Source organism: Microcaecilia unicolor, chromosome 1, assembly GCF_901765095.1.
Source record: "Microcaecilia unicolor chromosome 1, aMicUni1.1, whole genome shotgun sequence".
NCBI classification, from domain to species: Eukaryota; Metazoa; Chordata; class Amphibia; order Gymnophiona; family Siphonopidae; genus Microcaecilia; species Microcaecilia unicolor.
In genome coordinates, this window is record NC_044031.1 from 193,341,649 (window position 1) to 193,354,310 (window position 12,662).

Below are 12,662 nucleotides of genomic sequence, written 5' to 3' on the forward strand. Positions count from 1 at the left end.
GAATGCGGTATCTGATTGGAAGCCAGTGAAGTGACCTGAGGAGAGGGGTGATATGAGTATATCGGTTCTAGCGGAATATGAGACGTGCAGCAGAGTTCTGAACAGATTGAAGGGGGGATAGATGGCTAAGTGGGAGGCCGGTGAGGAGTAAGTTCCAGTAGTCCAGGCGAGAGGTAATGAGAGCGTGGACGAGAGTTCGGGTGGTGTGTTCAGAGAGGAAAGGGCGAATTTTGCTGATGTTAAAGAGGAAGAAGCGACAGGTCTTAGCTATCTGCTGGATATGCGCAGAGAAGGAGAGAGAGGAGTCAAAGATGACTCCGAGGTTGCGGGCAGATGAGACGGGAAGGATGAGGGTGTTATCAACTGAGATAGAAAGTGGAGGAAGAGGAGAAGTGGGTTTTGGTGGAAAGACGATAAGCTCGGTCTTGGACATGTTCAGTTTCAGGTGGCGGTTGGACATCCAGGCAGCAATGTCGGATAAGCAGGCCGATACCTTTGCCTGGGTGTAACAGGTAACAAGTGTAACAGGTAGGGGGGACGGGCCTGGTTCTGCCTGCCTTAAGTGCACTGCACCCACCAAAACTGCTCCACAGACCTGCATACTGCTGTGATGGACCTGCGTATGACATTTGAGGCTGGCACAAAATATTTTTAAAGATTTTTCTTGAGGGTGGGAGGGGGTTAGTGACCACTGAGGGAGTAAGGGGAGGTCATCTGGTCAGTTCAGGCACCTTTTTATGCCTTGTTCGTAAGAAAAACACGCGGTATGGGGCGACATCCTGTTGAGCATCGGGAGCTGGGATTGACATTGGGTGATGATGTCTGGTCACGTATAGAACATGCGGTATTAAGAACGTCTGTTTCTGTTCTTTTTAAAGAAAATGCAGTCAAAGTGTTATACTGGTGGTATTTGACTCCTGTTCGTCTGCATCATATGTTTACAGCAGTTTCACCTTTATGCTGGAGGGGTTGTGGCCAGAGGGGTACCATGGGTCATCTCTGGTGGACTTGTACTAAAGTACGAGCATTTTGGAAAGCAATTCAATACAGACTCCAGAAATGGCTTTCTAAATCTATTCAGTGGTCACCAGAATATTTCTTGTTTCCTGGTACACCTCCCGGTCTAACCACATCTCAGGGTATATTGGTTCGACGTGCTATGTCAGCTGCTAGAGTTACGCTAGCTGCACAATGGAAGTCTCCTAAAGTTCCTTCTTTGATTTCATGTTTAAATAGGCTGTGGTATATTTGTGATATCGAGAGATTGTGGGCTATACATCATCACACTTTGTCTAAGTGGGAAGATATTTGGGTGCCTTTTGTAACTCACTGTTCGTTTTGAGCTATGGGGATTGGATGGGATGAGGGTGTTTTTTTCTATTTCTTTTGGGGGATGGATAAGGGCGTCCTTTAAAAAAAACCTTATGATAAAATATGGAAGATACTCATTTGGTGTACTTGGGTACTTATAAGAGATTATCATTTTGTTCACTTTTTGAAAGATGTTCATTGACACTAGAATACGATGTTTTCAATCTTATTAGAGAAGATCTGTAATATTTCTGTAATATTTGTCTATGATGTTGTATTTTTTTTTAACTTCTGTTTTGTGTTATCTCTTTTTATTCAATAAATACTTCTTTAAATTGAAAAAAAAAACAACAAAACCACGACCAGGTAAAGTTGTCCAAGTGCTCGTCAGGGACGTCCTTTTTCTTCCACTATGGGTCGAGGACATCCATGTGTTAGGCATGCCCAAGTCCTGCCTTTGCCACACTTCCGACACGCCCCCGTGAACTTTGGCCATCCCTGCGACGGAAAGCAGTTGGGGACGTCCAAAATTGGCTTTGGATTATACCGATTTGGACGACCCTGTGAGAAGGACGCCCATCTTCTGATTTGTGTCGAAAGATGGGCGTCCTTCTCTTTCTAAAATAAGCCTGATGGTTTACAGCACAGAACTATAAGTCAGGATAAGTCTTTGGAAGTAAGCTAGTACTGAGCAAATCATCATCCCCCTATGCCACAGTTCACTCAACTATCATCCTTCTTTTATCCCCCTTATTCTTCTCTTTCCTATCTGATGATTTGTAGTTTCTTTCCCATTCTATGACTGTGGATTTTGCTTTGCACATACACGTAAGGACATTCTTCCTCGCCTCTCTTCTTTTAAAACTTACATTATGAATTTAGATGCCAAGAATCTGCTTCCAAGTCATTCACCCCATCGTGCATACAGATAAAACCACTGAAAATTGGAATCTGAACCTGTTTAGATGAAAGGGCCTATATAAGTTCACATAATCACTATTACTCTGTTGGTCACTCAAAGGCAGGTAATTACTTTCAGTTGTTTGAGAGTACTGCCTAGAACTTACCAATAGGAAACTGCTCAGCATCATCATCAAACATTGCCTCTTTCAGTGCAGACCTGTTAAAGGAACCAATGCTGTCTGAGTAGTTGTATGGGTTATAATCTCGTGGCCGTGGGCTAGTACGGGGAAGCATAGTATTAAGTAATGATGTTTTGTTATCTAAAGCTGTTCGTCCTGTGTCAGTGCCATCACCTCCTCCTCGTGGATCTGTCACTCCAAATCCACTACATACCTGGCAAGAAAAAACACATAGGAATATTTAGTTTATTATTTTGGTTTCTCAATACTGAGTATACATTCAAGCTACTCATTAGCTGTTGATCTATTAAGATTCTATGTATGCACAATTATGCCTGTATCGCACAGTCTGCTGTTGGGAAACACAAGAGAAACCTATAGCCTCAAAGACAGAGGAAAATACAAAAACATAAAACCATTCAAACCAACAAAATCTGCTTGCAAGCTGTCATAAGTCAATAGCAGCCTAATTGTTTTGGCATGCAAACAAATTTCAGAGTTTTAATTTGTTGTTTATTTTCACTTGCAGTGACATTGGCAATTGTTGGTTTAGTTCCCTTAATGAAAGAGATTATCATGCCTTTAACACTGTTCTTTTACACTTAATTCAATCTACTGAAGGTTTCTAAATACATACACTTAGACACCAGTATAGGATAGACATGCTTGTACTCAAGTTAAATGACTACAGAGGTCTAAAATAGAAGAGTCTATTGCTGGGCATCAGAATCCACATTGTTATCTGTGGAAAGAGTTAAAAAAAGAAGGGACTATGTACCTGAAAGAGCTCTGCTGTCTATGGAAAACACCTGGAAGTGTTAAATCAGGCATGCAAGCATGCGACTCCCATGCTCAGGGCCACCTACTTTATTGATACTTTCTCAACTGTGAAGGTGCAGCCCAGTTACAGAGAAATAATGCAAGTGTTGCTGAAGTTTACAAAGAGACTGAATGATATGACTTGCCCAAATGCACCATCTCTGATGAAAGACTGGCTCAAGTGGAAAAGCGAAGAGGGAAATATGGCTAATGAAAGCACAAGCAGAAGAAAAAATGGCTAAAGATGTAAAGAGAGGTGACAAGACCCTTTTCAGATATATTGGAGAAAGGAGAAACAATAGTAATGGAATTGCAAGACTGAAAGATAATGAGAATGGCTATGAGGAGCAAGATTGAGGATAAAGTGAACGTGCTAAACAATTACTTTTCTTCGGTGTTCATGGAGGAAAATCCTGGAGAAGGACCACAGTTGGCTGCTAAGGGAATAACTGGGAATGGATTGGATATTGCGCCATATACAGAAGAAAGAGTTTATAAACAGCCTGAGAATCTGAAAGTGGACAAAACTATGGGGCCGGATGGGATACATCCGAGGATACTGAACGAGCTCAGAGAAGTACTGGTAGGACCTCGTAAAGATTTATTTAATAGGTCTTTAGAGACAGGAGAAGTTCCACAGGATTGGAGACGCGCGGATGTGGTCCCTCTTCACAAAAGTAGAGACAGGGAAGAAGTGGGAAACTACAGACTGGTAAGTCTCACGTCGGTGGTAGGAAAAATAATGGAGTCACTGCTGAAAGAAAGGATAGTTAACTTTCTAGAATTCAACGGGTTACAGAATCCAAGGCAACATGCCTTTACCAAAGGAAAATCCTGCCAAACGAATCTTATTGACTTCTTTGACTGGGTGACCAAAGAACTGTATGAAGGATGTGCGCTAGATAAGATGCGAGGGCTGAACTTAGGACCAAAAGTGGTGAACTGCATAGGAAATTGGTTGACTGACAGTTGGCAGAGGGTGGTGGTAAACAGAATCTGTTTGGAGGAAAGGAAGGTGAGAAGTGGAATTCCTCAGGGGGTGGTACTGGGGCCGATTCCGTTTAATATATTTATGAGAGATATTGCTGAAGGGTTGGAAGGAAAGGTTTGCATTTTTACAGATGACACGAAGATAGCCAACAGAGTGGATATCCTGGAGGGAGTAGAAAAAATGAGAAGGGATCTCCAAACGTTAGAAGAATGGACGAGGGTCTGGCAGTTAAAATTTAATAAATTAACTATTATAAAAAATCAACTTCAAACCAAATGTTTATGAAAAAAAATTTTGAAATGTTTTTTTTAATGTGCTCGGTTTTTCTGGTGTTTTACTGTGACTCGAAGGCTCGAGATATGTAAAATCACCTGTATCACCATCATAGCACACCCTACCTCCACACCATTATCTAATCAGAGAACATCAGGAACAATCTCTGCATCTAATAGATGAAATAGTATAAACTTAGCTTTGTGTAAATTGTAGCTGGTGCAGTATTGTTCAATATTCAGTAGGATGCCGGTGTACAAGGACTGTGCGAGTCTCAAGCCAAAGCGACACTTTTTTACTTCAATGCATGCAAATAAATACATCCTTAGTAAGATACGGCCTCCAAAACTGAACACAATACTCCAGGTGGGGCCTCACCAACAACTTGAAGAGGGGCATAAACACTTCCTTTCTTCTGCTGGTTATAACTCTCCTATGCTGCCTAGCACCTTTCTGGCCACGGCCGCTGTCTTGTCACATTGTTTCTTCACCTTCAGATCCTCGGACACCATCACCACAAGGTCTCTCTCCTGAGTCAAGCTTATTAATCTCTCCCCTCCTGTCTGGTGTCTCTTTTTGGTTTCTGCACCCCAAGTGCATCACTCTGCACGTCTTGGCATTAGATTTTAACTAGACAAAAGCTAATCCTGGGTTTTAGAAGTTATTCGGTTCCCAATTAGTGCACTACAAAATGTTACAGAAACCAAAGAAAACTAAAAATAAATAAACTATTATAAAAAAATCAACTTCAAACCAAATGCTTATGAAAAAAATTTTTGAATTTTTTTTTAATGTGCTCAGTTTTTTTGGTGTTTTACTGCGACTCGAAGGCTCGAGATATGTAAAATCACCTGTATCACCATCATAGCACACCCTACCTCCACACCACTATCTAATCATAGAACATCAGGAACAAATGAATCGGAGAAAATGTTTCTTCACTCAACGTGTAATTAAACTCTGGAATTCATTGCCAGAGAATGTGGTAAAGGCAGTTAGCTTAGCGGAGTTTAAAAAAGGTGTGGGCAGCTTCCTAAAGGAAAAGTCCATAGACCGTTATTAAATGGACTTGGGGAAAATCCACTATTTCTGGGATTAGCAGTATAGAATGTTCTGTACTTTTTTGGGATCTTGCCAGGTATTTGTGACCTGGATTGGCCACTGTTGGAAACAGGATGCTGGGCTTGATGGACCTTTGGTCTTTCCCAGTATGGCAATACTTATGTACTTATGAGTGCACAGATACATACTATCATGGATGATAATCTGCAGTATTAGCGACAGATATGACAAAAATTGGAGCACGGTTATCTGGAAGACATTGAATGGTGTCAATCACTGGTAAAGCAAATATGGGATTAGGGAGTGGGTGAAAGATAGATAGAAGAGAGGATAGAAGACTATGGAAGGAGTGAGGCAGAGGGGGCAATGGGAATGCTAGAAGAGGAAGATGGAAAAAGCCAATAGGTAGATGAGAGGTGAAAAGGAAATGACTAAGGACTAGAAAGAAAGGGAAAATGAGGGGGGAAAGTAAAATGAGCTGATATAAAGCCCAAGTGAAAAAAGTATTACACTGCTTATAGTCTGGGTTTCTTTGTGTGTGTGTGTGTGGGGAGGGGGGGGCAGCGTCTCCATTTCAGCTTTTCTCTGCATGTTTTATGTGGTCCTCTATGTTGTATCAGGGGAGGGTCTGTCCATATTCTGCAGGTGTGAAGAAGGTGAAGGTTGCTGCTAGCATGTAGTGTTTCAGTAGGGACCCGTAACAGCACAGTGTGTTCTAGTTAACTAGTATTAGGTATTTTAGAGTACAGTTACCACAAACAAAAACCCACCTGCTTTAAACAGTGTTCACCAGTGAAGATGCATGTGCTGTTCCTAAGGTGATAATCACAATCTGAATATTTTTCGTATGACAAGCTGTAAGGTATAGCTCTGTTGTTGGGTAAGGGAAAGGGGATGGGATCTGATATACTGCCGTTCTGTGGTTACAATCAAAGAGGCATATTTTGTATCTAGGACAATGGAGGGTTAAGTGACTTGCCCAGAGCCACAAGAATCTGAGTGGAAATCAAACCTGGTTTCCCTGGTTCTCATGCTGCTGTACTAACCGTTAGGCTACTTCTCGACTTCAGTTCTGTATTACAAACAGATGGCGTTTGTGACACAGAACTGGAGGTGCAGGGTCTATATTGAGATTCTGTCCAATCCTGTAAAAATCAAGACTTTACTCCTTTAAAGAAGAATTTGCTGAATGATAACTATCAATTATAATGGTAGTTTTACCTGGAAGTTGAAAGTAGCTGGAGGAAGAGGGATTCTTTAGGGACAGAAGGCCCTGGTATCTCATAGCTAATTTAAAAATTGTGGTGGTGGGGGAAAGGTGTGTGATGTGGTGGACACGATAAGTGAAAAAGTGTCGCTTTAGCTTTCCTCCTTTTTGCCATCCTTAATATTTCTGTTTAGAAACACCATTACTGTACCTAAACTCCAGGCCTATCAGGTTAACGGCTCAAGCAACAACCAAAACACAAATATGGGCAGGAAAGCCACCCAGCCCAGGTGCTTGGAGCTTGCAAAGGTCCTGCTGGTCCTGTCCCATGATAACAAGAAGTATGCGTCAGAGCTGGCAGGACCAGCAAACCTTTGCCAGTTGCAAGCACCTGGGCCGGAAAGCTCTCCTGCCCATATTGGTATTTTGTTTGTTTCTGTGAGCTGACAGGCCTGGAAGCATGGCAGTGGCAACGACAACAGTAGAGGGGAGGGAGGTAAGGAGGTTTGAGGGGAAATGCTAACTGGGTGGATGGAAGGGAGTGAATTTAGAGAGTCGGGGAAATATTGGACTGGGGGAGGGGAGAGTGGATGATGCTAGATAAGTGAGAGGAAGGGGGAGAAGTTTCAAATTTAATTAAGGCTTGATATACCTCCCTAGGGCAAGAGCCTTCTAAGTGGTTTACAACTGAGCAGCTAACAGAGATAGGCAGGCAGAGAAGAACTGAAGATAGAAAAGAAGAAGAGAAGAGGAACTCCATTTACCATGACAGGAAAACAATGAGAAGGCAGCTAGAGCAGGAATAGTAAGCTGTAACACTACCATCAATAGTCCACGCCATAACCTCCAGCTAGAACCAAGGGAGGAGTCATGAGAATCAGGGATTAAGGTTGAAAGCTTCCTTGAAGAGAAGAATTAACAGCAGAAAGTCCCTGAGAGCAGACAAAGTCCTTAGTTGAAGAGCATTCCAGAGGGAAGGACTGACAACGTGAAAAACGTGAAAAGCTTTGTTCCAAACAGAGGCATAACGAACCTGTTGGAAAGAAGGAACAGAAAGCAGATGGAACTGAGATGAGCGGAGCACCCTGGCAGTAAGTGTTGAAAAAGATGGGGCAGTGAATCTGATTGGAGAGTTTTGTAAACCAAAAGGAGGGTTTTAAAGGGGGGGGGGGGGGGGGGGGAGGAGGGGAAATCACCTGATTGTATTTTTTTTTTTACTTAGTCAACAGTTTAATAGTTGTATTTTGGATCAACTGACGTCATCATTCCGAAAAGCACAGGTCGTGTAAGAGACCGTTACAATAGTCCAGCTGTAAAAAGCTAATAAATATAATTTAAAAAAAAAACAATAGTGCAGCTGTGAGATAAGGGAGTGGACAAAGACGCACAGTGCTGGCTTCACGAAGAGGTGGAAGACAGACAAGCTCAATATAAGTTTATAAAAGCATCGGACTGGTAAGAGAGAATGGAGTTGAAGGTGACACCGAGAATTTTCAGAGTAGATTGGAAAAGGATGGGGGAACCGGCTACATTAATGGAGAGGGACAGATGAGAAATGGGTGCTCGGGCAAAGAGTAAGGCCCATGTCTTCTCAGGATTCAGCTTTAGTTTCATGGAAGAGCGCCAGTCAGCAATGGAAAGAAGTTTGTTATTTAGGGCAGTGGTACAGAAGGGGTCATGTGTCCAGTGTGGCCAAAAGCTGAGTTTCATCTGCTTATACATAGGCAGTTAAGCCCATGGAGTGGGTAACAGATAAAAGAGAAGCCATGTAAATATTAAAGAGAGTGAGGGCCAGTAGGGAGCCCTGGGGGACCCCACAGGACAGATAGTAAATCTGATGAGGAATCATGCTATTGCACACAATATCATCCTTCAGAGAGATGGTCTCAGAACCAGCAAAGTGCTATGCCAGAGATGCTAAGGTTAGAGAGGCACTAAGGAGGAAGTAGTGGCCCATCAGATTGAAGGCGGCAGATAGGTCTAGGAAAAGGAGGATAACAAGTTTGTTCTGATCCAGGTGGTGGAGAAAATGGTAGTTGTCAGGCCTAAAAGGGCAGTTTTGGTACTGTGTGAGATACAAAGGCGCAATGCTGGATGGGGAGAGGAAGGAAGAGAAAGGGAGGAGGGAAGGGAAGAAAAGAAAAATGGGAGATGCTACACTGGGGGAGGGGCACCAATGTATAGGTTGCAAGGGGAGGGGGGGGGGGGGCAACAGAAACCCAGCACTGGCCCTTTTGAAAGCTACGAAAAGCTTAACCTCATAGATGTGGGGACCCTTCAGACAGAAACCAACTATCATCCTTGAGTATTATTGTAGAACTTTGACAAGTACAGGGAGCCCCTGCTGAATCCTGGGTTTTGCTCACAGCTGCCCTTTCTGACAAGCAATGTTTCTCTTGGTGATGTCTGCATCAGTAAGTGATGGCCTTTTCTTTGGTGCTACTAGCACCGGTAATCAGCTCTGAGTAGACTGGCAACACTTCAGTGCAGAAAGCAATGAGAAGTGCAGGTCTGCACTTCTACATATATCACCTTGTCCCTCTGTATGCCTCACCAATGAATGTTTGTATTCACTTCACCTCTGATGAGCTGCTGGCCATTGCTTCAGCATTGATAGCCACAATGAACGCTTGCCTTTGCTCCAACACATATAGCTACGATAAGCACTGACCTTCAATGTGGAGCTAACAGGTACAATGAGTGGTGGCCTTTGATCCCATATAGGCAGCAGAGAAGTGTTGGCCCCTGCCTCGCACTATGCATTAACAAATTCTAGGTTTTACTTAGTGCAGCCTGACTTGACACATGCTGTGTTTTGCTCAGCAAGGTCCAATACTGATTTGTGCTGTCTACTGCTCAGATCACCTTGCATTGATAAGTATGCCTAAATGAGTGGTGATCTCTCTCTTCCTCCCTCCTTACGTCCAGTGTCTCCTCTCCCCTAGGGCCCAGTATCTCTCCCCCAATTCAGTCTCCTATTTTCTCCCTCCCTTTCTCTCAGCAGATCCAGCTGGTGGATCCAGCATCTTGTCCCTCTTCCTTCCTTCCCCTCCACCCCAGTGGATCCAGCATCTCTCCCTCACTCCCCTCCCGAGTCCAACAACCATTCAGTCACTCTTTTCCCCCCTCCCCCCCAATGGATTCAGCATGTATTCCCCTCCCTTCCTCTGGCAGATACAGCATCTCTCCCTCTCTCTCGGTAAGTTCAGTATATCACTCCCCTCAAGGTCTTCAAACATGCCTTGACAGTTAGTACAAGCAGTAATTAAAGCAGAATCCCTTTGGTCAGCTCTGGAGTTTTCTGTGTCCTATCTCTTATGATGTAACTTCCTGTTTACACATGGGTGGGACATGGCTGAGGGAAGGCCCTGGAGGTGGCCTGAAGGAGACTGCTTTAATCGCTGCTAATGCCAGATAGCAATATGCGTTAGAGGACTGGGGGGGGGGGGGGGCAGTAGAGAGAAGGAGAATGCTGAGACTAAGGGAGAGGGGGAGAGAATGGGAAAGGAGGGGAGGCGAGGGGAGGGAGCAAAAGATGCTGGCACCTCTGAGCTGCAAAAAAGACAGCTTTCCTTTTGCTGGTTTTAAGGGTCCGCCAGCAGCTGGCCTAGCCATTGAAACAGCAGCTTGCTGGCAACTTTTGTAATACAGCAATTCAGTAACAGTTATTTAAAAAGGAACCAATAGGGTGCACTCCAAAGCACAAGCTAGTCTGGCTCTGCTTCACGTTCCAGAGAGATATAGTCTGAAGATTTAACAGTAATGACCTTGTCTTTCACAATCCTCTTCATTAACCACCTGCAATCAACAGGCAAGAACAAACCAGCCTTAAAATAGGAAGACAACTCCTGAAGCTACGCAAGAGCAGTGAAAGGTAATGTTTCTTCTTTTCTCTCTCTCTACACTTTTTTACTCAACTAGAGGCTCCAAAAATTCACTTGCTTTCATCAAGGATCAAACTTACAAACCTTGGGAGTGGAAGCTAGGGCCTTGCAGCTGAAGTCACAGGAGACACACCCAGTATGAGACTAACTGGAATGAAAGGTAGAAACTATCAGCCTTATTTTTGAAAGTGATGGGCGCCCAGATTTTGACCCAAATCGGGAGATAGGCGCCCATCTTGCGAGGGCGCCCAAATCGGTATAATCGAAAGCTGATTTTGGGCGTCTTCAACTGCAATCTGTCACGGAAACGGGCAAAGTTGACGGGGGCGTGTCGGAGGTGGGACTGGGGTGTGTTTATCAACCGAGGAGAGATGGGCGCCTTCGGCCAATAATGGAAAAAAGAAAGGCGTTTTTAGCGCGAATTTGGGTCATTTTTATTGAACCCTTTTTTTTTCACGAACAAGTCCCAAAAAAGTGCCCTAAATGACCACAGAAGGGAATCGGGGATGATCACCCCTGACTCCCCCAGTGGTCACTAACCCCCTCCCAGCATAAAAAAAACAACTTTAACAACTTTTTTTTCCAGCCTGTATGCCAGCCTCAAATGCCATACCCAGCTCCATCACAGCAGTATGCAGGTCCATGGAGCAGTTGTTAGTGGGTGCAGTGGACTTCACCCAGGTGGACCCAGGCCCACCCCCCCCCCCCACCTGTTACACTTGTGGTGGTAAATGGGAGCCCTCCAAACCGCCCCCAAAACCCACTGTACCCACATGTAGGTGCCCCCCTTCAGCCATAAGTGCTATGGTAATGGTGTAGAGTTGTGGGCAGTGGGTTTTGGGGGGGGGGGGGGGGATTTGAGGGGCTCTGCAAGCTATGGACTTGGGAGGTATTTAATTTTTTTTCTAATTGTTACAAGTGCCCCCTAGGGTGCCCGGTTGGTGTACTGGCATGTGAGGGGGACCAGTGCACTACGAATCCTGGCCCCTCCCACAACCCAATGCCTTGGATTTGTTCATTTTTGAGCTGGGCACCTTCGGTTTCCATTATCGCTGAAAAATGAAACCGCCCAGCTCAAATCAGCACAAATCCGATGCATTTGCCGGGCACAAACCGTATTATCGAAAAAAAAGATGGGCGCCCATTTTTTTCAAAAATACAGTCTGTCCCGCCCCTTCACGTACCCGTTCGCGGACATAGACGCCCATGGAGATGGGCGTTCGATTACGCCCCTCTATATGTAACAGTGCCTCTGTGACTATCCCTTTGAGAGTGGAGGCTAAAAACTTATGCCAACATCAGAGGAACTGTACACATTCAAAACGTCATTAGAAGCTTTTCCTTAAGAACTTGAGCCTGAAAGTTTCAAGGACCTCCTAAATCACACTTGGTAAACTCTTGCATACAGAAATTTCGGAAGTTTAATGTGCACTTGTAATGAAGGGCACTTAACATAATTTTGCAATTCATTAGCATAGATCTGCAAGACTGGCAGCACAGCTTTATATTTCAACGGTTTTTATTGATGATGTACCATGTCAAACAAAACCAATAAAGTCAAACATTTTGTAAACATTCAGTCGTCATAATTGTACATGTGCATCTAGTCTAACATCATCATCATTATTTTACATCCTTTCCTCCCCCTTCCCCCCCCCCCAAACTTCCCTTTATTTTACTCCTTTACCTTTATCTACTTATTTCATGGTAATTATACTAGCAATATCTACTATAGGTCTTAACCGGTCCAAAATCCGGAGCAAATATCTGCTGGATGTCTCACTATCTAGGACGTATCCAATTTGTTAAGCACTGCACTTCAAACCTTGTGGGAGATATTTTGTAAATATTTAGACCATATATTAACAAAGATCTTTCTTTTCTTTGGGTTACCATAAGCCTCCCTGGCCTCCCAGAGCATTAGCTCATGGAACCTATTTCTCCAGTACCAAAAGGAGGGTGGCTCAGCCTGCAGCCAATGTCTGAGTATACATTTTTTCCCCACTGCATGGGCCTTACACAAGAATAACTCC

General features: G+C 43.9%; 1 protein-coding gene across 1 annotated transcript in view; it reads right to left on the bottom strand.

Moving 5' to 3' along the window:
- The window catches only part of CLASP2 (cytoplasmic linker associated protein 2), a 977,269-nt gene that overhangs the window by 101,175 nt on the left and 863,432 nt on the right, over positions 1–12,662 (bottom strand). Inside the window, 1 exon segment of the mRNA XM_030203481.1 lies at positions 2,379–2,607. Within this exon segment, the coding sequence (XP_030059341.1) occupies positions 2,379–2,607 (229 nt within the window).